At 39.4% G+C, this 26,298-nt stretch overlaps 1 protein-coding gene across 5 annotated transcripts in view; it reads left to right on the top strand.

Annotated features, from left to right (window-relative positions):
* The window catches only part of cpne7 (copine VII), a 38,628-nt gene extending 12,772 nt beyond the window's left edge, over positions 1 to 25,856 (top strand). For 4 of the 5 annotated variants that reach the window (XM_085162899.1, XM_085162881.1, XM_085162873.1 and 1 more), the window contains 11 exons: positions 1,782 to 1,856; positions 6,398 to 6,481; positions 6,573 to 6,662; positions 6,884 to 7,276; positions 7,570 to 7,629; positions 8,243 to 8,376; positions 15,305 to 15,359; positions 18,358 to 18,409; positions 18,762 to 18,895; positions 19,748 to 19,984; positions 21,017 to 25,856. In XM_085162899.1, coding sequence (XP_085019025.1) covers positions 1,782 to 1,856; positions 6,398 to 6,481; positions 6,573 to 6,662; positions 6,884 to 7,276; positions 7,570 to 7,629; positions 8,243 to 8,376; positions 15,305 to 15,359; positions 18,358 to 18,409; positions 18,762 to 18,895; positions 19,748 to 19,984; positions 21,017 to 21,169 — 1,467 coding nt within the window. In that variant the 3' untranslated portion in view covers positions 21,170 to 25,856. The remainder of the gene's footprint in view (positions 1 to 1,781; positions 1,857 to 6,397; positions 6,482 to 6,572; positions 6,663 to 6,883; positions 7,277 to 7,569; positions 7,630 to 8,242; positions 8,377 to 15,304; positions 15,360 to 18,357; positions 18,410 to 18,761; positions 18,896 to 19,747; positions 19,985 to 21,016) is intronic. The other variant, XM_085162909.1, reaches the window with a different exon arrangement.
* Positions 25,857 to 26,298: the final 442 nt, after the last annotated feature.

The raw sequence follows: 26,298 nt of genomic DNA on the forward strand, positions 1-26,298 counted from the left end.
GTCCCAAAAACACATTTAGTCAAAGAAATTTTTCTATTTCTTTAACTTAATCAACTAAAAATGTCAAAGATAATAAAGTTTGACAGGCACAAAATAGTATTTTTGCACTAGTAAGGTCACTGCTCAGGTTAACACAGACAACTTGGCATATCTTGTAATCATTTGCAGTTTCTCCTTAAAAGATTTAAGGAAACTGGACATGTGGGTGTCAAAATCAAAGGTTTTGGATCTAAAAAAAAAAAAAAAAAGATCTACAGCAGATGAACCGAATCTGAAAGTCTGGTCCTTCCAAAGACCTGAGAGGTGCATCTGGCCCTTCAGGTGATCCATCTGCTTTTCACTGAAGCTTCATCAGAAATGGTCTCTGTGGATCGGTGGCTGTCAAGAAGCCATTCTTAAAGAAGGGAAACAGGGAGAAAAGGCTGAGGTATGAAACTTACACAAGAATTGGATTGAAAATCAGTGGCAACAGATCTGATGGAGTAATGAATCCAAATTTAATTTTTTTCTTTCAAACCATTATCAGTATGTATGGAGAAGTTCAGGAGAGAGGTACAACAGTGAGTGTCTGCAGCCATCTTTAAAACACGGCGGAGGCTCTGTCATGGTTTGGGCTGCATTTCACTAGGTGGTGTTGATGGAAAAGTGCCGGCAGATTTGGATAGATTCTGGATTTCATCATGCAATACCATCCCAAACACACAACCAGTAAAGATGACAAAGGTAAATTATCAGTCAAGAATTTACTTCCCCAGAGCTCCACAGAAATTACTAAAGGAGTGTGCGATCACTGTGACAGAAAACAGAACAAAATGTATAAAGTAGAGCTTTGACTATCATTTAAGAAGCCCGGAGAACTATTCCTGAAGACCACTTAAAGGAATGAAAGGAAAGCTTGCCTAAGAAAGTTCAGACTACGTCAAAGGATAAGTGGTGCTCATACCAAATATCCACATCTGTTTGCACATGTTTCAATAAATGATGGCGCTTCTCATTTTCCTAGCAAACAATAAAGAAATGAGGGGTGGCTCTGCACTCTTCTACAGTACTGTAGTTAAGCGATGACTAACTTTGAAGTATTTTTCTGATGTTTTTTCTTCTTGCATTTTTACTCACTCATTCTTCTTTTCACCTACTGGTTAAATGTTTTACAGGACTTCACTCTAAAATCACTTTCATTTGCAATAGAAAATTAGAACAGTACAAATACTCATTATAACTGATGATAGATATTTAAGTCACACAGGGGAATTTAAGTTTTACAAGAGTGGAATTTTATTTGCCGTGTAATTTGTGGATTTGTGTGTTTAACTTTGCATTGACGTGAATGTTTCTTTTATCCTTAGGAGAGTCTTTATGGATAGCATTTACATAGCTTTTAAAAATCTCTTTTCCAAAGAGCCTCGCTATGTGTCTGCCCGTTCCCACATTTATACACATTCACACAGTGATGACAGAGAGCTTTCATAAAATTACTCATCAGGAGGATTTTGAGCTTCGGTGTCTTGCTCAAGGACACTTTGAAACAAAAGCACGATTCACTCCAGTAGCTAATGCAATAAAAAAAAATGGAGCAACTAATTATTGGCGATAGTTTGTTATAAATGCTGACAAATGATGTTGTATTGATATTCTGGAGCTTGAATCGCAACAGTCATGTTTGCGAGCTTTAAGGTCGTGTTTTGGAAATATATATCACAGTCTTAAGTCACATCTCTTTTAACAGTAATAATGGAAATGCAAACACAAAAACATCACTGCCAAATTCTTTTTTCTTCTAGGTGCACGCTGAGGAAATTTCTGGCAACAACGGATATGTGGAACTCTCCTTCTGTGCCAAGAAGCTCGATGATAAGGTGAGAGGAGTACACGTTTTTGATTGAAACACCAACACAGTTGTTTTATTAGACGTGGTTTAGAAGCATTAGATGGTGAGTAATATGAGAATCCTCCTGTCATGATACTGTATAGGCTAAGAAATCCATCCACAGTAATTCAGTGGCATTAAATGTATGCTCACAGAAGGGAATATTTTCTCACAAAAAATCATGCTGTTATATACAAATTATATTAGTATTCAGAATTATTTGTGTTATTAAATGTTGATCTACTTTAAAGCTGCATATCACTGACCTTAGCTTCTCCTGGACTCATGCTGTCAGACTTTGCTGAAGGCATGTTTCAATCAAAAAGAGAGCGGGAGTTTACATCCAGTTACAACTCTGATGATCTGTAGTCACACCATGTTCTCAGGAACGAGCCTCGGGACTCAAGACTCACAGGTTGCCCTTTGATTTCCAGCTCTATTTGAAAAAAAATTCAAATTTTCTACAGCATGTGCATTTACTTTTGGAATTCCACTCTGAATTTTACCGCCGCACTGACAGTGAAATTGAACCCGACTCCAACACATGGAGTACAAAATAATACAAATAAATCCTTGTTGTGAAGTCCATTTTCTCCTCCTCGTAATGGCTGCCCCAAGTCTCCAGTTTCTGTTGAAATGCTGGAGAAGCCACTCGAACCCAAATAAATTACTTTTAAGAAATGATGTGCAATCACTTGCCACTCGGATGCAAAAGTGTTCATTTGCTCTGAACAAGCAATATAGACTGTGATTAGATACTGATTTTATATAGGAGCAAAGACAATTTAATTTTGGTTCCAAAAATAACCCATTTTATGTTAGCGAGGAGACACCTTTTGGAAGAACTGAACATCATTTATTGAGATACAGAAGTCAATTAATAACCTATTTGGTGATTAGACTCTGAGGAAACATCATAGAAAGTAGTCCCAGCAGTGATAGGACAGGAACCAATGGAGTCTGGATGCTGATGGTGGTGAAGACAAAGATGAAGACAGACATGCTTGGATGCAGCTCTGAGTGACCAGTGTGAGGTGGAGATGGAGAGATGGCGGATTGGGATGTAAAACTCATTTTACACCGTGGGCCACGTAAAGCCCACTTTATCATTTACTTTGGTGTAGATAAGGGGAGATCTTTATCAGCAGAGAAGCTGCAAAACTTTTAAGAATACAGTTAAAAATCCCAAATTTACATCTTGCTTCACATTTTCCAGTGGGCCTGATTAGAGTCTTTATGGGGCCGATTCTAGCCCTGGGACCTTATGTTTGACAACCCTTGACTAGACTCATGATGTTGACAGGATGGGAAAGGGGAGCACTCAGGAAAGCAGACAAAAGATCACAGATCTTTCTTGTTGAAGTTACATATAAGCTTATTTTTTTAGGATTGTGGGCATAACTTGGTTTGGATATAAGAGGCAAGCTGGTTGTAAGAAATTTTCCGTCATTTTCACTTCCGAAGTGAAAAACAAAACATGCCTCTGAGCAGTGCTGGCATCTCTAAAAAAAATTGCATTTCTTCCATGTCCTCTGCTCAGATTGGGAGGAGATAATGTTGCAGATATTTGTGTTCAAGCTGCGGTAGGCAGGCTGTCGTTGGCATGAGTGGACACCAAAAATCCATAGCAAGTTTTCAGCATATTGTAATTCAAGTGCTCAGAGACAGAACGAGAATGGAGACTTTGGTCGGTGCCAGCTGTCTTCGGAGCAGATCAGGATAGTGTTGTTGTGGTGCAATAGGTTAAGTTCAAGGCTTTCACCTGAGAGATGTTTTTTTAAGTGATACTCATTGGGGATGCTTAATGTAGAGCTGCAGGAGAGGTGTTGTCTACTTTGAAATTGTGGTGTTTTTTATTAGATAGAAAAAAAAGAAAAGAAGTTACGATTGGAAACCTTCTTTATATTAATAAGGCAATTTTCCCATTTGTGAAACAGTAGATACCCCAATCAGCACAATGTATACATTTGACCATTTTCTTCACAACTGTAAAGGTTGCAAAGCAAATATTGGAAAGAAAACCCCAACAGTCAGATAAATGGCTTTGAGCAAGCACTTGGCAATGGTGGGGAGGAAGAGCTTCCTATTAGCAGGAAGAGACCAGGCTCAGGGATGGGCAGCTATGTACAGCTACCAGCTGGGATGACAGGAGAAAAACAGTGAACACAGAAAGGCAAGAACAAAAACTGTGGCAGAAGCAAACTTAGTATATTTATATTTATCAAGCTCACATACAGAGGTACATGTGGAGTCATGTCCCTAACCACATGGTCAATGAAAAATGTTTCATGTAATCCAACATATTGTAGGTTATGCAGGTACTACAAACAGATTCTGGGCATCCTCCAAAAGAACCTCATGAATGCCCTGATTTTTAAACTTCCATAAACTTATCACAGCTTATCAGTGTGGAGCACTTGAATAAATTGCACTGTTGAGACTCAATAAGAAAGCCAACAATCAGTATGGGTCAAGATGCTGTAACAAAGGTTTTTATTTCAAGCTGGGTTACTACAGCTCGTATAATCAATCCTATAAAACAAAGCAAACATCAGAAGTTAAGGAGTCTCGCCATGTTGGTGTGGCAATCAGCAAACTGATACGCTGGGAGTGTACTTGGACTGAATGACCCACACTCCACTCAAAGTAAACCCACAACTTCCAGCATAAAATACCCAAAGTAATACCAGTACCACTATAAACATAAAATATTAACAGAAAACAATAACCTCCCACAGTAGGAGCCACAGCACTAAATACAAATAGAAGCTGTTTATTAGCACTGCGCTAGAGTTTACCGAAAACAAGAAATAAAATGATGTAAAGTGAACCCTTGTTGGGCAACCTTCACTGCACCTTGAGACTGCCACTGGTCCAGGATCGTGATGAAAGTTAAAAAAAAATGAAACTACTTATATACTAATTATTATTACATTCATGCCCCAGCACCCCAGGTTGCACATACATCCCTACGGTAAAATAATCCCAGCTGAAACGAGCTAATAAAGGTAAAACAGCAGGAATAAAACTAACCCACCTAATGAGCCTCTCAAAGGGTCAGGTGCTCTCACCTTGGGCCCCTGAATTGTGCCTGAGTCTTAGTGCCTTCCTGCTACAAGTGACAGGATGTCTTCTTAAGTAGTTTTTTAACAAAATAAATTAGCTGTGACAGGCAGCTTGCATATAGCAAATTATCTAACAAGGACAACAGATGATGACTGAAGCATGACTCTTTCTAATGAGCTGCTCATCAGTTGCATCCCCTCAACCTGCTGTAAATACTGAATGTCAGCCTGTTCATGTTGCTGAGCAGAAGGATTAATTAGGAGGCATGATAGATGGTGGTAACTGCTAATGATAAACATTACAGTTATTGTAAACCTGAAATTGAATTTTGACATGTTTGCCTCATGAGTCCATGCTACTGATGCCACTGGCTAGTGGTTGTCATGGCAACAAAGTAAGGATCTTACAGCTCTTTTTTTTTTGTTGCTCCTATCCCTCAGGAGATGTATCTGGCTAATGTAGCGGGAAATGCATCTTTAACCATCTCATTCGCTGTACACAAAACTCCCCCTCACCCACCCAGCCGACACAGGCACACAGAACGACAGAGACACGCAGACGCACACACAGTAATTATTTGTTTTCCTCCCAGAAGAATCAATTGACCTCAATAATCAGTGTTGCCTCTGCTCTCAGACGCCTGAACTTGAGACTCAGGGGATGATTCAAGGCTACCACAAATAACTATAAAAGATGCAAAATGTTCCACGTGTTTTCAGTTAATTGGGGCATTTACTAACAAATGGACACAAACACTAGTGAGTTGATCTGAATTCATCGTGTTCATTACAGCCGATCGCCGGGGCTGTTTAAAATGCACTTTGCGCAAGTTGCAACACGCAAAGGAAAGTGCAAATACTTTGCTAATGAACTTCAGCCGTAGCATGTACAAACTATTTGCTGAAGGGAAATGTCAAAACCTGAGTGAAAAATCTATGGCATGTCTTAGAAGCTTATAAAAGATCAACCCTTTCCTCAATGATGTCTTATTCAAAAATTCCACCACGCTGCGTCTTCCTGACCTTTAATCATGCAGACAGTTACCTGACAATTATTCCTCCTGCAATCAGCAAACGATGAATTGGTGTCTGCAGACATTTGTACAAATCACCTGGACAAATACTAAAAGCATACTGAGATATCACAAGCACCCAAGCCCAGGTGGAAATCGTCACAGCTTCATTGTAAACGCTAGCAAACGCTTGTAGAGACTACAAATTGAATTAAACCAAATCCTTTCTGTTGAATGTGATATTTCATATCTTTTGATCTAACAGACATTGACCTCTGTGAGAGTCCATGAATGAATTAAGCTAAAAAAGAAAACTAGAGAAATACTAGTTTTATAGACTTTTCCTTTTCTGATTTACAGCAAGTAAAGGAAGAAGAATCTTTCCCGAAACTGGTTGTTTCTCACCTCCAGATCTAGTGGGTTAGTCAGTTTTGTCTTCTCTGTTGCTGCAGGATCTCTTCAGCAAGTCGGACCCATTTTTGGAAATCTATCGAATCAATGACGATGAAACCGAGCAGCTTGTTTACAGAACTGAGGTAACCTTACCACATTCCCCGGTTTCATCGACAGCTTTTAATGTGTTTCTAACACTTTACTTCTGTTGTTATTGTACTTGTTCTCTAACAGGTGATTAAAAACAACCTGAATCCAGTGTGGGAGCCCTTCAAAGTGTCACTCATGTCCCTGTGCAGCTGCGATGAAGACCGAAAGCTCAAGGTAGGGAACGTTTTAGAACTGTGACTGCAAAAATCACAGTCAGTGAGTCAGAAACTGCATGACCAGCGTGATTCAGCTGGGGTCAGCAAACAGGGCAGAACACTGAAAATACATCACTTTGATTTGTATATGGATTTTCTATGAGTATACCTGGGATATATGAATGAGTTGTTGCATGTCAAAAGTAGTAAACAATGTCTGTATGTGTGTGCGCGCCACAGTGCTTAGTGTGGGATCATGACTCCAGGGGGAAGCACGACTTCATTGGCGAATTCTACGCCACTTTCAGGGAAATGCAGAAAATTTCCAGTGGAAATAAGGTCAGTGAATGGAGAGGTGGAGCAGAGGGGAGGAGAGGGGAGAGACAGCTGTGTAACAATTTTATCCTTTCCCAATGTGCCTCTGATTTTTCTCTGCTGAAATCCAGCACACATGGAAGGAAAAAACAATGTCAGGCTGCTTTGATATGTTCAAAATGCCACAAGTTGTTGCTTTTGTTCTTTGTCTTTCACTTGCTTTTGTTCAAGGTGTCGTGGGACTGTATGAATCCTAAGTACAAACAGAAGAAGAGAAACTATAAAAATTCAGGAGTTGTCATTCTCACTGACCTCAAGGTAGGAAACTCCTGCAGGAACATGCTTCAGAAGAGGCAACACACTAGAGAGAATCAGTCAGTGTTTCATTCTCTCAGTTTACAAAGCGGTATAGACACTGCTGCTGTTTTTGTTGCTGTTTTATAAAGGGAAGACTTTCCAGAGCATTTTTAGTCTCCACTACAATTTCAGCATACAGCACAACATTTTTTTTCTTACCTTTATAGCGCACAGATTTGTTGTGCTTTAATGACCTGGTGATATCATAACTTCTGCGGTTTTGCCTGAAAGATTTGTGTTTTTCTGCCTCGCAGCTTCACAGAGTCTACTCCTTCTTAGACTACATCATGGGAGGATGCCAAATTCACTTTACGGTAAATTAAACCGACTGTCTTTAATGACACTTCGCTGTCACTGAATGCTGTTAACTGCAGCCTAGTTTCATGACTTACATATTGTGCTCGGCACACCGATCATGTTACTACTTGATGAAGCCTTTGGTATGTTTCCTTCTTTCTTGACCTTTTTGTTTGTGCACACATAGCTTTCTTGGAGGCAGTTTCATGAAATAAATTCAAATGTTCTGTAACTCTTGCCCTTTGGTTTGCCCTCTGTAGTGCACATTCTCGCTCTCTGGCTGGATCAGAGAAGCAATGCATGTTAATCATGAGGACTGCTGTGGTAGATGCAGTTCTCCCTTGTTGAAATAGCTAGCTGCTTGGATCTACTGTGTATGGGAGGTGATGCTGCTTCAGTCTATGTGGGCGTAAAAAAAAAAAGAAGCAAGTTCTTACCTCTGATCATGTAATTTATACCGCCATTAGGTTTATTTCAGGCTCCCTCACTCATAATGGCTCGGAATATAATAAGCAGCCAAGCAACCAAGTAAAGGTCTTTGCAGGAAGTCAAGTGCCAAAAGAAAAGCTTAACTGATTCTGATGAACTGTTCATGTTGCACACTTTGAAATTTCTTTCTCTTCCCACCAGGTTGCCATTGACTTCACAGCCTCCAATGGAGACCCCAGGAACAGCTGCTCCTTGCACTACATCAACCCTTACCAGCCCAACGAGTACCTAAAGGCTCTGATAGCTGTGGGGGAGATCTGTCAAGACTATGACAGGTTTGTCAATCTTTTGTTTCTCAGAAAAGGCTTTTTGTGGCCTACAGGGACTGTCACTGTCTCCTGTTGTGAAGCAGAGCTGCAGAGTGCTCCTCACATGCCATTTCAGTGGAATCTCTCCCAGTGAAAGGAGCCACTCCATCTGATCCACAGCATTAGGACTGTAATGGAAACAGTGCAGTGTTGAAACAGAAGGGCAGAGAACCCTGCAGGTCATTATAGCTTTGCTCGCCAGTTTTTTGTGACGCTATGGGAACCGAGCTATTGACCACCGGCTCCTTTCCCTCGCATTTATTCCTTCATTGAAATGAATTTGGCACTTTTAATTTTCTCTAACAGACGGGTTGCAGTTTTAAGAAAAAAGTCAGCGGTAACTTACAGCTTAAACACTGTCGTTCAAAATAGTATGTACATTTTAATCTTCTTATAGACGAGAAAACTGTTTGTACCTGGAAAAACTAGAGCAAGTAAATTTTTGCCTCTGCTGGCATTATTTATGCATGAGGCTAATCTGGGGCTTGAAGATGGGTCTTGGTGGCAGCAGTCAAGGACACTTATGCAGTTTTGTGGGTGTACTCCTTTACGGTCATTTTACATCAGGCAATTTCAAAGTAAACATTAGTTTTCTTCCCTCTGCCTGTGTGCGAGATAGGTGACATTCTGACCTTTTTCACCCTGTCAGCCACAGGCATTTAAATCTTGCAGACATCAGGTCTTTATGGACAGAGAGTTCTTACCAAATATGGGGATTTCTTTCAAATCCATTCAGGCGTCGTCGATTGAAAAATAAATAAAATGAAGTGACACTAAAGTGTTTGGGTTGGAGTTGAACCCGGGCTATTGGATTTAGCCTGAGCACCCTGTAAACTAAACTGGCGCCCAGTTTAGGCACACTTGTTTTGGTAATGCAAATCTAATTAGCCAATCACATGGTAGCACCTCATTCAAGCATATAGATGTGGTCAAGACAAGCTGCTGAAATTCTAACCAAACATTAAAATGGGGAAGTGGGAAGTGAGGAAGTAACTCTAAACCTGGCATGTTTGTTGCTGTCAGAGTATTTAAGAAAATGTTGATTTATTGAAATTTGAATGGTCCAAAATATCCAGTCAGGGGCAGTTCTCTGGGTGAGAATGCTTTGTTGATGAATAGCCAGAGTGCTTCCAGCTGGTAGGAATGCAACAGGAACCCACAACAGACCCTTGAAGCAGATGTGCTTCAAGGGTGCTTCAAACAGGACAACAGGTACCACTCGTGTCTCAAAGAACAGGAAACTGAGGCTAGAATTTGCACAGGCCAGACAGAGCAAAATTGGATAATAGAAGATTGGAGAAATGTTGCCTGGTCTGACGAGTCTCTATTTTTAATGCAACATTCAGATGGCAGAGTCAGAATTTGATGTAAACAACATGAAAGCATGGACCCATCCTGCCTTGTGCCAACATTTCAAGCTCCTGGCGGGGGTGTAATGGTTTGGGGGATATTTTCTCAGCACATTTTGGGCCTCTTAGTCCCAACTGAGCACCATCCTACCTGAGTACTATAGCTGACCATGTCCATCCCTTTATGACCACAGTGTACCCATCTTCTGAGGATAAAACACAATGTCACCAAGCTCAGATTAGCTCAGACTGGTTTCTGGAACATGGCAGCAAGTTCACACTTTAAGATGTTATGGAACAGGAGAATCTCATCATGGATGTGCAGCCAAGAAAACTTTTATCAAAAAAACGAAGAACTAAAGACATCTCCGTGTGTACCTTCTGTTATTTCATTATTTTCTATACAGTGCTATGTTGTTCCTGCCATGTTGATCAAATCATAATCATTCTTATGTAACTTTAATTTCCTGCTGCGTAGCTGCTAAATATTTTTAGTCTTGCGTGTCTCAGGTAGTAGTCTAACTCTACCTGCGAGTATGTGGCACTTCTTGCTGTCGTGCTGTTTTACATGTCTGTCATAGTTTCTTTGCTCTCATGGGAAGCTGCATGTGGCTGCTTCTCCTGTGGATAGCTGACTGATACAGTTTCTTCTAAGCATCTGTTGCAGCGATTGGTCCTCCTTCTTAGCTCGCACAGGCTCATTACCCTGATACAGACGAACACATGCTGAGATAGGGGCTGACACCAGGATAGCAGGCACTTCAAAAAGAAGTGGGAGGCATTATGGCTGGAGAAATAACAGCATGGTGTAGAATCTGATGTAAAGACAGAGGTGGTGCAGCATGAAGCCTGTTTTCCTCTGAGGATTCCTCTTACTGTAAATGTTGGCTGATGTACTGTAGTTATAATGTTTGACTTCAGTCACATGTATTTTTAATGATTGGACAACAGAGCACAAATATTACAGTATAGATGTGTAAAAAAATATCTTTAGTAGACTTGCAGGTATTTGCTAATTAATGAAAAATAATTTGTGATATTATCTGTTTTGGAGAAAGACCCTCTCATCTGTCAAAAGTAAGCCAGATGAGGATTAACACCCCAACTCCTGATTTATGCAGATCCTCCTATTGAATATCAGGAGCACTGTCTGGCTAATTATAGCATGCAAGCGATAGCGCCGGAGACACTGAAATCCTGCCTGTGAATTTTCAGTTCATCTTTGTGGCTTTATCGCATCCATGTTTACACTGATACACACCAGCATCATACATGGAAACATGTCTCTGGGCCAACAGCGGCTGCAAGTGTAGGCAGCCCTTCCCTTGGAATTGTTATTGAGGTGTAAAATGTGGGCAAGCAAACCTTTTAGCCTTTAGTGAATATAGGTGATGTGGGATTTTAGAGTCCATGCAGAGGAGTGCATTACAGAGCTGGAGTGACTAGCTTTTGTCTGTGTGGGTAGAGGCTCGTTTACCTTGCTGAGAGGGCTATTACACCGGGCACATCGCCCTGTGGCTCCTCACGTGTGCTGACGAAGAGGAGAAAACTGTGACCTCCGTGGACTTTGGGCAAAATTCATATGATGAAAATCACTTGTGGTCAGTCTCCTCTGTTCTCTCGTCTGGGCCGATCCTATGTCATATCACATTTAATAAGTTTTATGAAATGCATTTGTTGTGTTATCACAACAGTCCCGAGGCCAGGATAATCAGTTTTCTATGTAAACAATAACAGGAACAGAATACATGCCAAAACAAAATTGGCTCAGCTTGAATAACTGCTTCCACATTAAAATATTTTCATTAAAGCTCTTTCTTTACACTGGCAAAGCTGGTAAAAACCAATACAAAACCCAAAACATTTTTTATTTCCTATTATCTTGCATTGATACAGAATGCCTCGATGTGTTTGAAAGGTCAAAATCGTGGGAGTAAAGCCTGTATTCAGTTGGAAAGGAAGGCCGTTTTTTTTTCCTCGATGAAAATGGATTTAACTACAGTTGAAAACATTTAATTGTTGAAGGGGATATTAGAGCTGCTTTCATACTGTCGTATCACTTGCCCAACCTATTGAACAGAAAGTCTATTAATGTCAGTGGAGCGCTGTTACTGGAGTATTTTAGCGCAATAGCTGGAGCACTATTCAAAAATAAGAACACATTAATGTTACACGCGTACCTGAATGTTTGCCTTGTGAGCCATAATCAGTGATGCCTTGAAACTACAAGCTGATAATTTATTATAGTCCCAGATTATGGCAAAGTCCTTAGATTGTAACAACAACAATATTGAGTAACTTGGAGATGCATAATACCCATTAACTATTTTATGTATATCATGCGTGGAACTGCCAGTTATCACACACCGCGTATTTCCTGTTGCCACTAGGCGGCGCCATAAGTGCAGCGTAATATGCAGCCCGTTCTCACTCCCGAGGCGTAACATGCCGACGTTTTGTCACGTCCCGCGGCGTTCCTGAGGAACGCAAAAGGAGGCCTTCGGCGTTCTTATGGTACGCGGCGGGTTATGGCCGAAATCCAGTGCAATGAAGCTCCCGCGGTAATAGACGTTCCAGCCCTGTATTCCAGCCCTAAACCTAACCTTATCCCTAGCCCTAACCATAACCTTTTTCCTGACCTTAACCATGACTTTAATTATGTTAAATAGCGTGTTTCTAAGCGATTTGAAGAAAAAGAGCGAACATGTGTAGATTGAGTCCATAAGGTTCTCATATTTCCTCATTTTTCCGAGGTCGTCATTTAGGAACGTGGTGGGTAGCCGAAAACGTAATATGTTGACGATTTGTCACCTAGCCTAAAATGTGACGCTTTGGGAGTGAGAACGTGTTGTAATATGGGCACATAGATGTCCTCCAGACTCAGAGTCCCATCAAACGTGAAGTTTGGAAGAGACTGGACAATGTACAACTGAGTTTCTGGTGTTTCCTGTGGCGAATACATTTGGCTCGTCACAACAGACATGCCCTTTTGCGAAAATTTAAAAGCTTTGCAATTTAACGTTACTAAGGTCTTTAGATTGGACTCACCAAAGATCATGTCTGAAAATATCTTTAGCAGGAGTTTTTTAATGTACAAGGCCTGAAAATGGCAAAAAAAAAAAAAAAAAAAATTGCACTGAAATTACACTTAAAATCCAAAATGGCTGAGTTAATGTTGGATTTTGGTTATGGTTCCAAGAGATCTCAGGACACTGCACGAGGCTGCCAAATTTCAGACAGATAGATGAAATGCAGTGCAGGGGATGATTTTTTGAAATGTAGGTGGTGCTGTGGAGCCTTTTTACCATATTCAGTGATCAGAGCCCCCCAGAAAAACCAAGAAAGCTGTCATTAGGCTTGAGAAGTGAGACAAATGTCTTGACTTTTCAAGCTTGCCAAGCACTTCAACAACAATTTCCTCTTTCATGCAGAATAGCCATGGCATGCATCACCACATTGGTTTTAAGGTGAATGCAATCAGCCTGAGAGGAATAGTACAATCAAAAGTTCATGGCAAATTATTGGAATTTGCCAACATGCCCTTCAACAACAATTCAAAAGCGCCACACTTTAATATAGGCTGCATCTGAAGTTTTAACTGGCCAAATAGGAAGTTGATTGGACAAAGTCAAAAGTTCAAAAAAGTATAAGGCCTGGTGGACTTCCTGTTGGGTTTCCATGAGTGGGCCACACTCGTGTGTAACAAACTTCATTCAAGTAGCTCCAACTATGTGTTGGTAGTACTTCATTAAAGATGTGTTAGGTGGCGCTATAGAGCAAAACTATTTTGAAACCATAAAATATGTAACTTTTCACCAGACTTTACACATGTGCTAATTTTGAGTACTTTTAGGCTTCATTACTTCATAAATAATAATGAATGGAGCAAACACAATGGGGCCTTCCCACTGTTACTGCTCAGGCCCTTATAACCAGTCATTTCTGTGGTAGTAAAATAACAATCCTGCTGGTACAGCTACTACTAATTGCAGTACAACTAAAACTTGTCAAGCCAAAGTTACTTTTTTCAATAGTTATCAGGCAGTTAAGAGTTATTGCTCCCTCTGAAAGTGTGAAAATCATCTCTGTGCCAGTGTTTATGTAAGTCCACAAACACCAGAGTTAATCAAACACTTCTGATAGCTCTGAAAAGCTGCCTCAAAGCCACATTAGCCACTATAAGTGGATAAACAGCTCTCCAATCAACACTTGTCCATGCACCAAATAACACAACAACTTCCTAACACTGTGCAGTTTGCTGGCCACCCTCTGAGGCACCCACACCATGTCCAGAATAAATGAATAAAAGACATGATCTCAAAATGTTTGTTCAACCCCAAACAAAGAGCTGAAGATGTTGTTTGCGATTGCACGGAGCTGGGTTGGCTTGTCAGTGATGAAGGCATGAAATCGACAAATGTCCTGATAACAGAAGCGGCCATTAGACAAAGCTGTCTGTAGGCAAAGAGTCCCTGATGTGACTGAAAACAAGTCGTGACAGCTCCAGTGCTTACTCTAAATGCCCAGAAATTCCCAAAATATTACTTTAAATACTTTTTGTTTGCAGGAATACATTAGATTACTTTACAGGCATTACTGTATGTATTTTTATACTGCATATACAGTAGTTTTTTTCAATAAAGCTAATGAACAGGATGCTCTAATGGTGTGTAACAGAAAGTGAGTGACCACAACAATATCCTTCAGTTTCCATAATGCAACCCAAATGTGTCTTTTGCTCCTATCCCGCCTGGTTAAACCCATGCCTTTCAAAACAGATCAAATCAAAAGAGCAAAAATGGAAACAGGACAACAAGAAGATATGTCATGAAGATATAAAAATCATGTCTTGTATTGTAGGTAGTGTGCATTTGTTGTGCATTTCATGTTTGAATGTCTGAGTGAATGCTAGAGGAAGATATTCCACACAGGTACTGTGTAACTGTGAGTAACTTTCCAGCATTGCTGTGCAGTGGAGTTACAGGCACTGAATCCCATTAGTGTGCTGCAAACACTTGCTGTCTACAGCTGAGAAGGTGTGGGGTTCAGGGTCAGGTTCAAGTTTACTTTAAAGCTGAACAGGACGTTGCTTTTTCATTTCATAAGGGATATCCATACTTAGAATTCAGACACGCAAATAAAATTGTAGTGGGCAAATATAATACACTTTATCTGGAGTGTACTATCTTGTTATTCATACAAACTGTGCACCCTGGCCTCTGACTGGAGGCAGCGAATCCAGCTTAACAGACTTTTGAAGTAATATCTTCCCATCTAAATGGTACAGTGAAAAATGAAGAGGCTAAAAATCGTTAGAAGCTCTATGAACAGGTGCAAATGCTGTCTGCACTGACAGTGGGACAGATTTCAAATTGTAATTCAAGCTTTTAACACGTTCTAAAATGCAAACAAGCATGAGGTATGCCCTCAGAAATACAAACAGATGGATAAGCCATCAATATTTTCCAGATTGCAATCAAAAGGCAACCACAGATTAAAATGCAGTTGCTTTAATTTGTAACTGATTAATTTGCTTATCGTTTCAGTGACAAGCGATTTTCAGCTTTGGGGTTTGGCGCTAGAATCCCTCCAAATTATGAGGTGAGTATTTTTTGTTTGCATCTCTGTTCTCCCTTTTTACTCCTCTGTTCTAAACACTGTGCTTCTTCCAGTGATAATGATGTGTGCTGTATAGAAGTGTGCTTTTACCGAAACCTGGTATTTTCCGCTAATCTGGGATTTTACGTTACGCGAGCCAATTTTCATGACCTGTTCCAGGACACAATTTGTCATTCAAAATTTCACATTTAAAACTAATTACCGAGGGTATTTTTATTCATAAGCCCCTCGTCTTAAAATATCCACTTGTCTCGAGAAAATATCACGTTACAATGACACAGAAGCCCCAGAGTGTTGATGCTCAATTTACATAAGAATTCATGAGTGTGAGAGCATTTGTTTAAGCAAATTAGACTTTGGGAACCGAAAGCCCTCGGTGATTCTGAATAGAGCCCCTGGGAGATGTCTGACATGTGAACAGTGAGCACACACACACACATGGACACACACGTATGAAACACCATGCTCAGACAGTCTATCAGACCAGAAGGGCCTGTGTTTAATGTAAGATTGTAATGTGCTATTCTTCAGTAGGAAACACTCATAATTATCATTTCAATCATGCTCAGCTTTGCAGCTCAATAATGCAAACTATTAATTTCTGAATTTGCCATAGCAGTGATTTCCTCACAGGAGCCAATTTTATTTAACCGTGTCCTGTTGATCTATTGTCGCTGGTGGCGCAGGTGAATGTAAATTAAGCTATTAGATAAATCATAAAGTGCATCTGTGGACTCATAGGTTAGAGACTGCACTAGGTGCCAGAAGTGCGAGGGCTCTACTGACCGCGGTATCATTTATTATGCATTATGCATAAGTATTAAAGATGTTAATTTAATGCTAAAGATCTATCACATACAGTATGAGCTGTGGGAATTAATGAATAAAAAAGAATAAATAGTGAAAATGAATTTCTTTATTTGTTACATGTCTCATATGATTTCTATGACTCATACTATGATTTACAGAAGACCCTTTTTTCTAACACAACACAAATAATACAAAACAAGTAACAAGTAGTTGAGTTGTAAAAGTTCAAATCTTAATGGAGTCATATTATGTAAAAGAATCGCTCCATATATAAACAGATGCTGTTGGAAGGAGGGGCAAAGTTTGTATTATTTCTACACATTTCATTGCAAAATCTTTGACCTTTTTCATTTTACTATGAAGCCTTTCTTGGCTGTAACTGTTGATAATCGTGATTAAATGTGTGTTATTTAAATCTTAAATACAAAAGAAAAAAAACTTCCAGAGGTTTAGTCAATAATGAAATTAGGATTGTTTTTGCACGTACGTCGCCTTGCCTTTCAGACAACCACGATCTTCATTTGCATCTGGTCTTGGGCCGGTTGTTTGCTTCCAAGTGACCTCTTATGTGCTTCCCAGGTGGCTGGAAAGTATCCTTGATTTTTAGCTTGATTGTGACTGCCATTAGAGCCACCTGCTGAATGCAAACTGCTCAGGAGTGAGTGTGGCACATATTCATGCAAATAATCTCCTGACCACAGAGGCACATTCACAACAACTAGTGCAGGGTTTTATACGATCAAAGGAACAAAAAAAAATATGTTACGAACACTGCAGTTTCTTTAAGATTGTAATATTAATGTCTGACTGTCATACAACAGTTGGAATAGCACAAATGAAACTAATAATATTACCAGTGCGTAAAAATGCTCTGATCCATCTAAGTGTCTCTGAAAGCTATATGTGAGCCAGAGGCACAATCAGAGGCACACAAATGGACCATTTAAAAGGGAGACGGCTGTTAATAGCATTATTAGACATTATAATGCCATTAATGTTACACTTGGGTGTTGTACTGCTGCGTCATGTGAGAAAGTCTGTTGTTAAACACTCTACACTGTGACTCACTTCAGGCTGTAAATCACGTTATAGACGTGATTTACAAAAGTGACGTTAAAAAAAAAGTAGCCAGCTGGAGAAGAGTCAGTTGTCACTGATCTGGCTGACAGTTGGTGCCTGTGGGAAAAAAAAACAGTTTCTTGTGACAGGATGGATTGAGAGGGGGATTTTATTTTTGCCAATTAAACAGCTTTGAGATAAACAAAATGTATCTGACATTTGGATTGCAGGGAAAAAAAACATTTAAAAGAAGAGTGGGTGCAAAACCTGTTTGAAAAAACAGATATTAAGCACGTAATACATTCTTTATGCATTACTGTATAGTGTGACGAATAATTGGTTTGGGATATGTATACAAATAGCATAGATAGACTGCACCATTATGGGACATATGCAAGCCTCGTTAAAAAACAACACGTGTCAAATTTAAAACAACACGCGGCAATATTTGATGTTAATCAAAACTCTTGATGTTGTTGTCTGTTTACCACCAGTTTCTGATCTGCCTTTGACTAATGTTAGAAAATGCAGTATTTCCCCTTGATTAGTTAAAAAAAAACAAAAACAACCCGAAATCCTCTTGTTGGACAACCACACGATGTGAGTCACTATTTACCCTGTGTCTTATTATCCTGCTGTCTTGTGTTTACCTTATATGACTTTTCCATGTGTTTCCTGTTTTACTGTGTGCATTATGTTTTGTTTCACTTCCTGTGTCATTAGTTAGATTTAGTTTAGCCATGTACTCACCTGTTTCTAATCATCGTCATCCTCGTCCTGGGTATTTAACTCCTTAGTTTCCTCCAGTTCATTGTCTTGTTATTGTCTAAGCCACATGTGTGTTTCCCAGTCCAGTCCAGTCAGCCAGTCGGTCGATTTGAAAAACTGTAATTTTTACTGGAATAACATGAGCACACAGAAATCTTGTCTTCAGTTTTGGTCAACTGCTCTTTTTGCTTCTATTTAGATCAAACGTTTGTATTCACCTAACATATTTTTAACAGAATTGCAATAAAAAACAAAACATGGAAGTAAAAAAAGGTTCGATTTTTATCACCAAATCCTAAATTGGAAGCCTTTCACAGTTTGTCCTCTCGTTCCCCACTCACAGGTGTCCCATGACTTTGCCATTAATTTCAACCCAGAGGATGATGAATGTGAAGGTAAGTTGAAGGACTTTGTTTACCTCCACTGATAGTAGTAGAAAGAGCATCTACACCACCGGTAAAATAATAATGCAACCATTTCTGCATTTGTCTCTCTGTAATTTTGTACATACTTAAAAGTTAGTGTTTTAATGTGATAATATTCATGGATTTCATAACTGATTGGTTGAAACCTAAAGTGTCCGTCTTCAAATTGTGAAAAACAACAACAAAAATTATTCAGGCCAAGTTTGTTAGTATTCAGCAAATGAGTCATCTGACTGTACACTTCAGCCTGGACTTGCTTGTTAACTGACAGGTGTAGGTAACTGTGATGATGTTTGCTTCAATCTGCTCTCGCTTTGATCAGAGATCCAAGGAGTGGTTGAGGCATACCAGAACTGCCTTCCTAAGATCCAGTTGTACGGCCCTACCAACGTTGCTCCGATCATTAACAGGCTAGCCAAGGTGGCAGCAGGTGACGGCAACATTAAAGATGCTTCTGTGAGTGCACATTTTTACTCTTTTTTCCCTCAGAAATATTTGGTTCTTTATTTTATATGGCCTTTTTGTTTTTCCTGGGGTTTCTTTTTGCCTCCCAGTGAAATTCCCCAAGACAGCATTGCTAATAGTAGTAATTTCCTTTGGTCCAAAAGAAGTAGGAGCCCATTATAAAACAAGTAGTACTTTTTAAATCATACAGAGCTGTACTGACAATGTTTCATTCAACATATTTTGATATCATTTCCTTTTTTGTACAGCAGTTAAAGTGTGTCTAATAGAGTTACTTGCTGCTCATGTTTCCTAATGCTGAGAGTAAAGACTCAGGATTTTGATTTACCGCCTGCACAGACATTGTGTTCTGAACTATTACACATACTGTGATTGCACTGACCTTCATTATAATTTATTCCTAAATGTCAGTCTGCCTTTTGAACAGTAACAGCAAACAAACTTCGACTCATTGGACCAATCCGAAGTGTTTACAGTACATTGTTCCGTGTTAATATCCTGGGTCCATGCTGCTCACGTAATTACACACTTGAAATTAATTTTGCACACACGGACACACATGTGGTGTCCCTGCTTGTGATCTAGTTGTTCTTTATCTTATGCTCCTTTTTTTTTTTTTGATTATTTGTTTTGGTCTCCGTTGTTTTCTATGTAACATTTCTGACTAACTGACACAAACACATAATCTTTTCTACTCAGCAGAGGCTGTAAAATGATCCAGAACAGCATGAAAGGCCTCCTTCAGATGACAGCGCACACTGAGCTTAGAACCACGTGTTGCGGTTGAAATGGGTTAACGTTAGCATGGATTAATTCACACTGAAAGGTTTTATCTTCTTCCAGCGATACCACATCCTGCTCATCCTCACAGATGGTGTAGTGACTGACATGGCAGACACACGTGAAGCCATTGTACGAGCCTCCTACCAGCCTCTCTCCATAATCATTGTTGGTGTGGGCAATGCCGACTTCACAGACATGCAAATTTTGGACGGAGACGATGGAGTCCTACGCTCACCGAAGGGCGAGCCGGTCCTCAGAGACATTGTGCAGTTTGTGCCCTTCAGAGACTTCAAAACGGTCAGTCCTTCTCTCCATCTGTCTGCTTTTGTTGACTTGTTCAGGATTCCTTTCAATCCCACTCTGTGTGACTGCTGTGCATGGGATGCTCTCAAACATAATTATTATTATCATTTTATTAAGCCCTTGTCATTTAAAAGAATAAACAGGCAGCTTTTGCTGGTTATTCAACTGCTACAGATGGACATCATGGACTGGAGGAAATCCAGATATGTGCACACACGAGAACGGTTTCTTAATGTTGTTACATCCAATTAGTAATTTTTCCGATGTATAATTGCACCGTCTGTTATAGATTCTTGTTCATGTCTCCCTATTTTCTGAAAGTATGCACAGAATACACGGAATAATGAGTTAATGCATAAACTAAATAAAATCTTTTCCTGACTCTGCACTCATCTGATAGTACACATCAGCCAATTCAGCCACAACCATCAAAACGCCATATCAGTGAACACATTTCAAAGTAATAGTGTTCATTGCTTTGCTGGAATTACAGAGATTCGGACAGTCAATGCAAGAAGAACTAAAGCTGTTCTGGCCACTTCTGATGAATCAGATTCATTTTAATTTACTTACTGCATATTAGGTTAGTTTTTCAGTTCATGCAAGTCACTTAGGTTGAAAATGAATTATAAGATATGTTGCCACATTTATGTTGCTGTAATGTATATGTATAACTTTATGCTACTGTGCAACTGTAGATTGCCCCTTCATAGTAAGAAAAACACAAATCAGTGGCAATACAGTAAAACAAACACTGCAGGACTTATTATTTTGGTTTATGTAACTCCTGGGAGTGAGACAGAACAGACTTTGTACAGTGTAATGCACACAACAGGTGCCATCTAATAGAGTGTCTTACTCTGACGTACTTTTAAAAATTTGTCTGAAACAAAGAACATCATTATTGCCACCAGAGGCTCTAGATGTAGATGAGAAACCTTATAACCTTTATGTTCCTTATCACAGATTAAAACAATGTTTAACAATTGTCTTAACAACTCCAGCTGTTCTCTAACTTTGTTGCAGGCATCACCTGCCGCCCTGGCCAAATGTGTTCTGGCAGAGGTGCCCAGCCAAGTAGTAGAGTACTTCAGCCACAAGGCCATCTCTCCTATGAGTCCTATGAGGGACTTATCGACTCCCATCCTCAGCCCAGTTGCCACCACTCCAACAGAATAACTGCACACCCTGTTCCCGCGACCAAGCTTTGACCACAGCATCAGTCTGGCAAACTGAGAAGGATGCTTGTCTCACTTTGGACATAAACTGGAGAAAAAAAACCTTCTAAATGTGTTGTCACTCGTGTATTTCATTTTTCAAAACAAGCAAAGTGTTTACACAAGGACGGTACTACAGAGATTGTGGGTTATATTTCTGCGCTCAGTGCGGATTGAGCACTCGTCTCTGACTGTGCAAATCGACCATCCAGCTGTTTCAGCATCAGGAGTCCTGGAGGATTTTTTTTCCCCCATGATTTTTATGCATGCAGACAAATCCCTTAGTGACGATCTACTGATCGCGGCAGGCTTAATATTCTTTGTTGCCCATGAAGTTCAGCTTTTTCCCCTTATACATACAGTGTGTTCAGATATTGTTTTGGAGAGGTGCTATACCAGATGATTTCATCGCAATTTGATTGTTTTAACTTAAGCATGGACGTGTGGATGGTTTAAAATAGTTAATAACAAATAAACAATTTGCCCTGCAAATCAAAATCTGTCTGCAGAATTGGCCAAACAACCCATGACCTGACATTGGAATAAATGAAAACGGTTGCTAAGGCATAAAAGCTTTTTTTTTTTCTTCCAAAAGGCAGCAACCATAATCAACAAATCAAGAGCAGCCCTCATTGCAAATGCAAGAACTGGCACTACTACTTCTTGGCAAACAAAAACAATTAGTGCCATGTGTGATTGACAGTTGGACTGTACAGGTTGCCAAATGTATGTATCCTGTGTAAAATAAGCGTCTAAATAACAGCTCTGAACCATTTTCCAAGAAAACCTGATGAAAAAACAGCAGCAATGGAAATATCTTTGTTGAGCGCTCTCATGCCAGACTTGTTCATCTTGAACTTCTGTGAAACTGTAAGCGACATAATAACTTCAGCAATCTGCAATATTTGCTACAGCTTCAGCTCTTGGTGTGCTTTTTCAGTTGTAACAGGGAGCCGAAAAGACAGAGCAAGACAGGAACATAAGATGTGTTTGGGTGGTTGTGTAGTAGCGAAAGGTTGTAAGGCGCTGCCTTTTCTGAGGGTATCTGTGAGCAAAGCTCGAGTAACATACTCTCAAAGAGCTAATCGATGACTGCGCCCTATTTTTGGTCTCTTGTCTAGTGGCTACGATGTAAGCTGTGAAAGTCATGCTTTTTGTCGGGTGAATCCTTTCCCTCTGAATTGTCCATCTTTGTTTGTTGTCATCTCTAAACCATGCAGGTTGTAATTTCTGCAGTGACTTCTTTTTATAGATATATTTCCGTTCCTTTTTTGTGCTGCCTTTTATATGAAATATAATTCTACTTGATGTTTGATGATAGATTTAATGGGTGAGAAAGACAAGAAATGAAAGCACAAGTGAACCACTAGCGCTGTTATGCACAACTTAATATATCCATTACATTTACATCAGATAGATCAATCTAAAACAATAGTATGACTGGTCACCAAATTTCCATTTTCTTCAGCGTTTCATAATAATAAAAAAAGAAAAACGTCGATCCATGATAAAATGTTCTTTATTTCACTTCCATCTAACTCTTGCCTGAAGGTTTCCCGTTTACTGGATGGAGACCTTTGATTTTGCTGTTCTATTGAGCTTCACAATGTTCAGTATATAAAAGACGTAACCTTCATTTTTATTTATCCTGCCTGAGCTTTGTCAGATTGTCTTCATATTGTTCAGAGTGTAGCCCGTAACCCGTGTCAGTCAGAAAAAGCTGTCATGTTTTGCCCTTATTACTAATGCTACAGTGCTTAAAGCACAGTCTCTAAACTGAAACGCTTTGCAGCAGAAAAACAAGTTGCTGTTTTTAAAAAAAATATATATATATATATATTATTATTGTACTGTGAATACCTGTGTGGATATTGCAATCTAAAGAAGAAAAGGGAGACTGTGTGTTTAAGCTACCGGCAATTATTTTTCAAAGAGTGTGCAAAAAGTCAACAGCACCAGAAAGAAGGACATTTTTCGCCTTCAAAAGGCGTCCTCTTGGCATTTAATTAATTTTCAAGTGTACAAATAACCTTGACAACAAAAACTTTTGCCTAATCAAGTAACTATTTCCAAGAATGTAGATTTCACCTGAGCATTATATTTTTATTGATCGACACTAATTCAAAAGATTTTTACGTTTTGAATGAAATCTCTCCCTGAACTAAAGAAATCCTATATTTTGCTTAGTGTTGTGTTCTCCTTTGGTATTCAGTTGCATATGCAAGGTTTGCTTTAATGACAGTGTTAACCTCCTAGGACCTGGCGTCCACATAAGTGGACATCACATTTTGGGTTATTTAGACCAAAATACTGAATTTTGCTCTACAAGGGCCTGATATCCACTTGCGAGGACATTATACTGCTACTGTTCTATTAAAATTTTAAACGAATATCCTCATATTTGGCTTTTATTTTTCTTAAAAACAAAAATAAGGTTAAAAAAAAAAATCTGGTAATTCTTTGTTTTTACATTCACCGGGCCCCAAAATGACCAAATATCAAAGAGAAATTAAAAATACATGCCGTGGAAGAGTTCGGGTCTTAGGAGGTTAATGATTACAAGTTTAAGCCCCACAGAAAGTGTTAAATTCCTCATTAATCATCTGATGACCATTGCTTATTAAAAACGTGATCATACAGTAGTGAGTTTCAGTAAAAATAAATAACATGAACACTCCACGACTGTCAAGCTGGATAATGTGCAAATTATACTCTAACACGGTTTGGCTGTTCTTTATTTGACCCTGTACTTTGTATATTTTATCTACAATGGTGCATTTGCACTGTGAATGATTCTGAATGGTGACAAATGCACTTGGAAAGAAACCACTCTGTCACTGCCAATAAATGTACAGGAAGCAAATGAAGTCTTTACAGCTACTCCATCATACACATATCCACTCCAAACTACAGATACTAGTCAGACTTTGATTTGTCCTCTAGAGTTTAACCACCCTTCCCCAGACAAAGATTATTGACTTCCCATGAAAGCACCTAAACACTGCTGTCAGCTGCTTTTTGAACTTTGATGATCAGCTATTGAGGATTCTTCTGTCACTGTGGATCACAGGATGAGACCTATTGATTCAGCAGGCCTTGATTCAGATCCGTACTCGGTTACTCGAATGTAAATAATCCTGGAGGGAATTGCGTCTCACAGCTGAAGCGTAGCTCCGTGTTACCAGTTTACAGCGGGGTAGGAATAAATGCAAAAATGAGGAAATTCTCGGCTGGAATAATCAGCATCTGAAAATTTTGGCTGTTTATTCAGAAGTTTTGACTTTGACTTTTGATGAATAATTGTTTTGCTGTTCATGCATCTTAATACAGTCCTTATTATTCTCCTGTAAATGATTTACAGCACAGAAAATGTTGCCATTCTTGGATAATTACTGTAACAAAAAGCATTTTTTAAGAGATTTTGTCAATGAAGCAAGCTTTGTACTTTATCACAATTCTTTAGCTGCCACTTGTTCTAATGAAATATGGCAGGAAGTGCAGATATCAACTAGTATTTCTGTTCCTTGAGGGCAAACCAGCTCCCTTATTAATAACTAGAAGACATCAATGTTCATTCTGTGATTTGTGCCTTAACGTGGCAATACGCTTTTTGTCCCCTGTAACTTACAGTATCTCACTCTACGCGACTCTGCCTCAGGTTATGAGCTGCTCCGGCTCAAATGGTTCATTCCCTTATACCTTTAACATTTGCATGAGATGGGATTTTAAAAATGATCAGTAATTAACCACAGAATTCAGGCTAAATGTTATCCCTTATAAGCAACTTTAGTTTGCTTTTATCATCAACAATGCTTCATGGCTTATCTAAATTACAAGGGGTGTTTGATGGTTGTACAGCAGTGATGGATGGGTCTTCTATGCTTCACCAGATTTTCCGCAAACAAATCTTCGAAATCTTTACTCAAATCAATTAAAGATCTTATTCTGTTTCCATTTCCTTTTAACTGCAATGATTCAAATATGGAATGCTGAAATAATAATTGTGTGCTTGTTTGCAAGAACTGCCCTGAACCCAGGCGTCAACAAGGCTCAACAAACTTAATTCGATTTTTAAAAAAAAATAAAATAAACGGCATTCTTATTCTAATGAGAATTTATCTACTGCACCATAATGGTGCAATCAAGAGTTAACTAAAGCAGTAAGACCGCAGTGCATGTGCCCATCTTGCTCTGCAGATTGAAAAAAAAAAGCTGTGAGGAATTCACTGAGCTACTTATTCTCCCTTATCTATTCTTGCACTATTGTCAGACAAAATTAACAAGTCATACGTTTTACACCTCCTCGTTGTATCGGAAATTTCCCATGCACTCTCTCTCTTTCTCTTTATCTTTCCCCTGCTCAGCAGAGTAGGGTTTACAGTCCATAGCTGTAATATGAACCTGGTGTAACTGCCGGCCCCGTGGCCAACAAGGATCCCATGCATCATTAGTAAATATTTGATTTCTTTAAAGGGAAAAAAGGGATTTATTGCATGCATACTTTTATTGTTACGCTGTGCTGTACAGTCCTTCCTTTGGATTTTATGATATGCTAATATGCAAGCCTGCATTTGCACAAACCTCTGTTCCTGTAGTTTATGCTCTTTGTCTTGCAGTTAGGTAAATAAATCTCATCATTTAAGTGAAAATGTCTCTGGGGGTTATTGTAATTAAATAAACGATTAATTACTGAATGGTTCAAATCTCGAATCAGTATTAATCTGTTTCTTTTGTCATCTAGCTTCTTCTGATCCTACTCATATATTCCAGTGATCATCTCACAAAACATTTCCTCGCCTCACGCTGCCACACAAGCAGGATGAAAAGAAAAAGCGATACTGATGTGCTTGGTAAAAAGTAGGTTAGGCTATCAGCTACACATTTGCTTTGTGTGGTTTGCCGATGCTGTGAGTACCTTGCATGGAAAGAGGGACTAAGCCTACTCTTTAATTCCATCAGACAGCTCCTTTCATTTAACGGCTATTGTTGAGAGCACTGAATAACGGTTGTTTCCATGGTGACACCTACTTGTGGGGAGATGTAGACCTTCATTTTTGTCAGATTCAGGGACAAAGATGCAGGATGTGGCGA

Source organism: Neolamprologus multifasciatus, chromosome 1 (assembly GCF_963576455.1).
Source record: "Neolamprologus multifasciatus chromosome 1, fNeoMul1.2, whole genome shotgun sequence".
Classification (NCBI taxonomy): Eukaryota; Metazoa; Chordata; class Actinopteri; order Cichliformes; family Cichlidae; genus Neolamprologus; species Neolamprologus multifasciatus.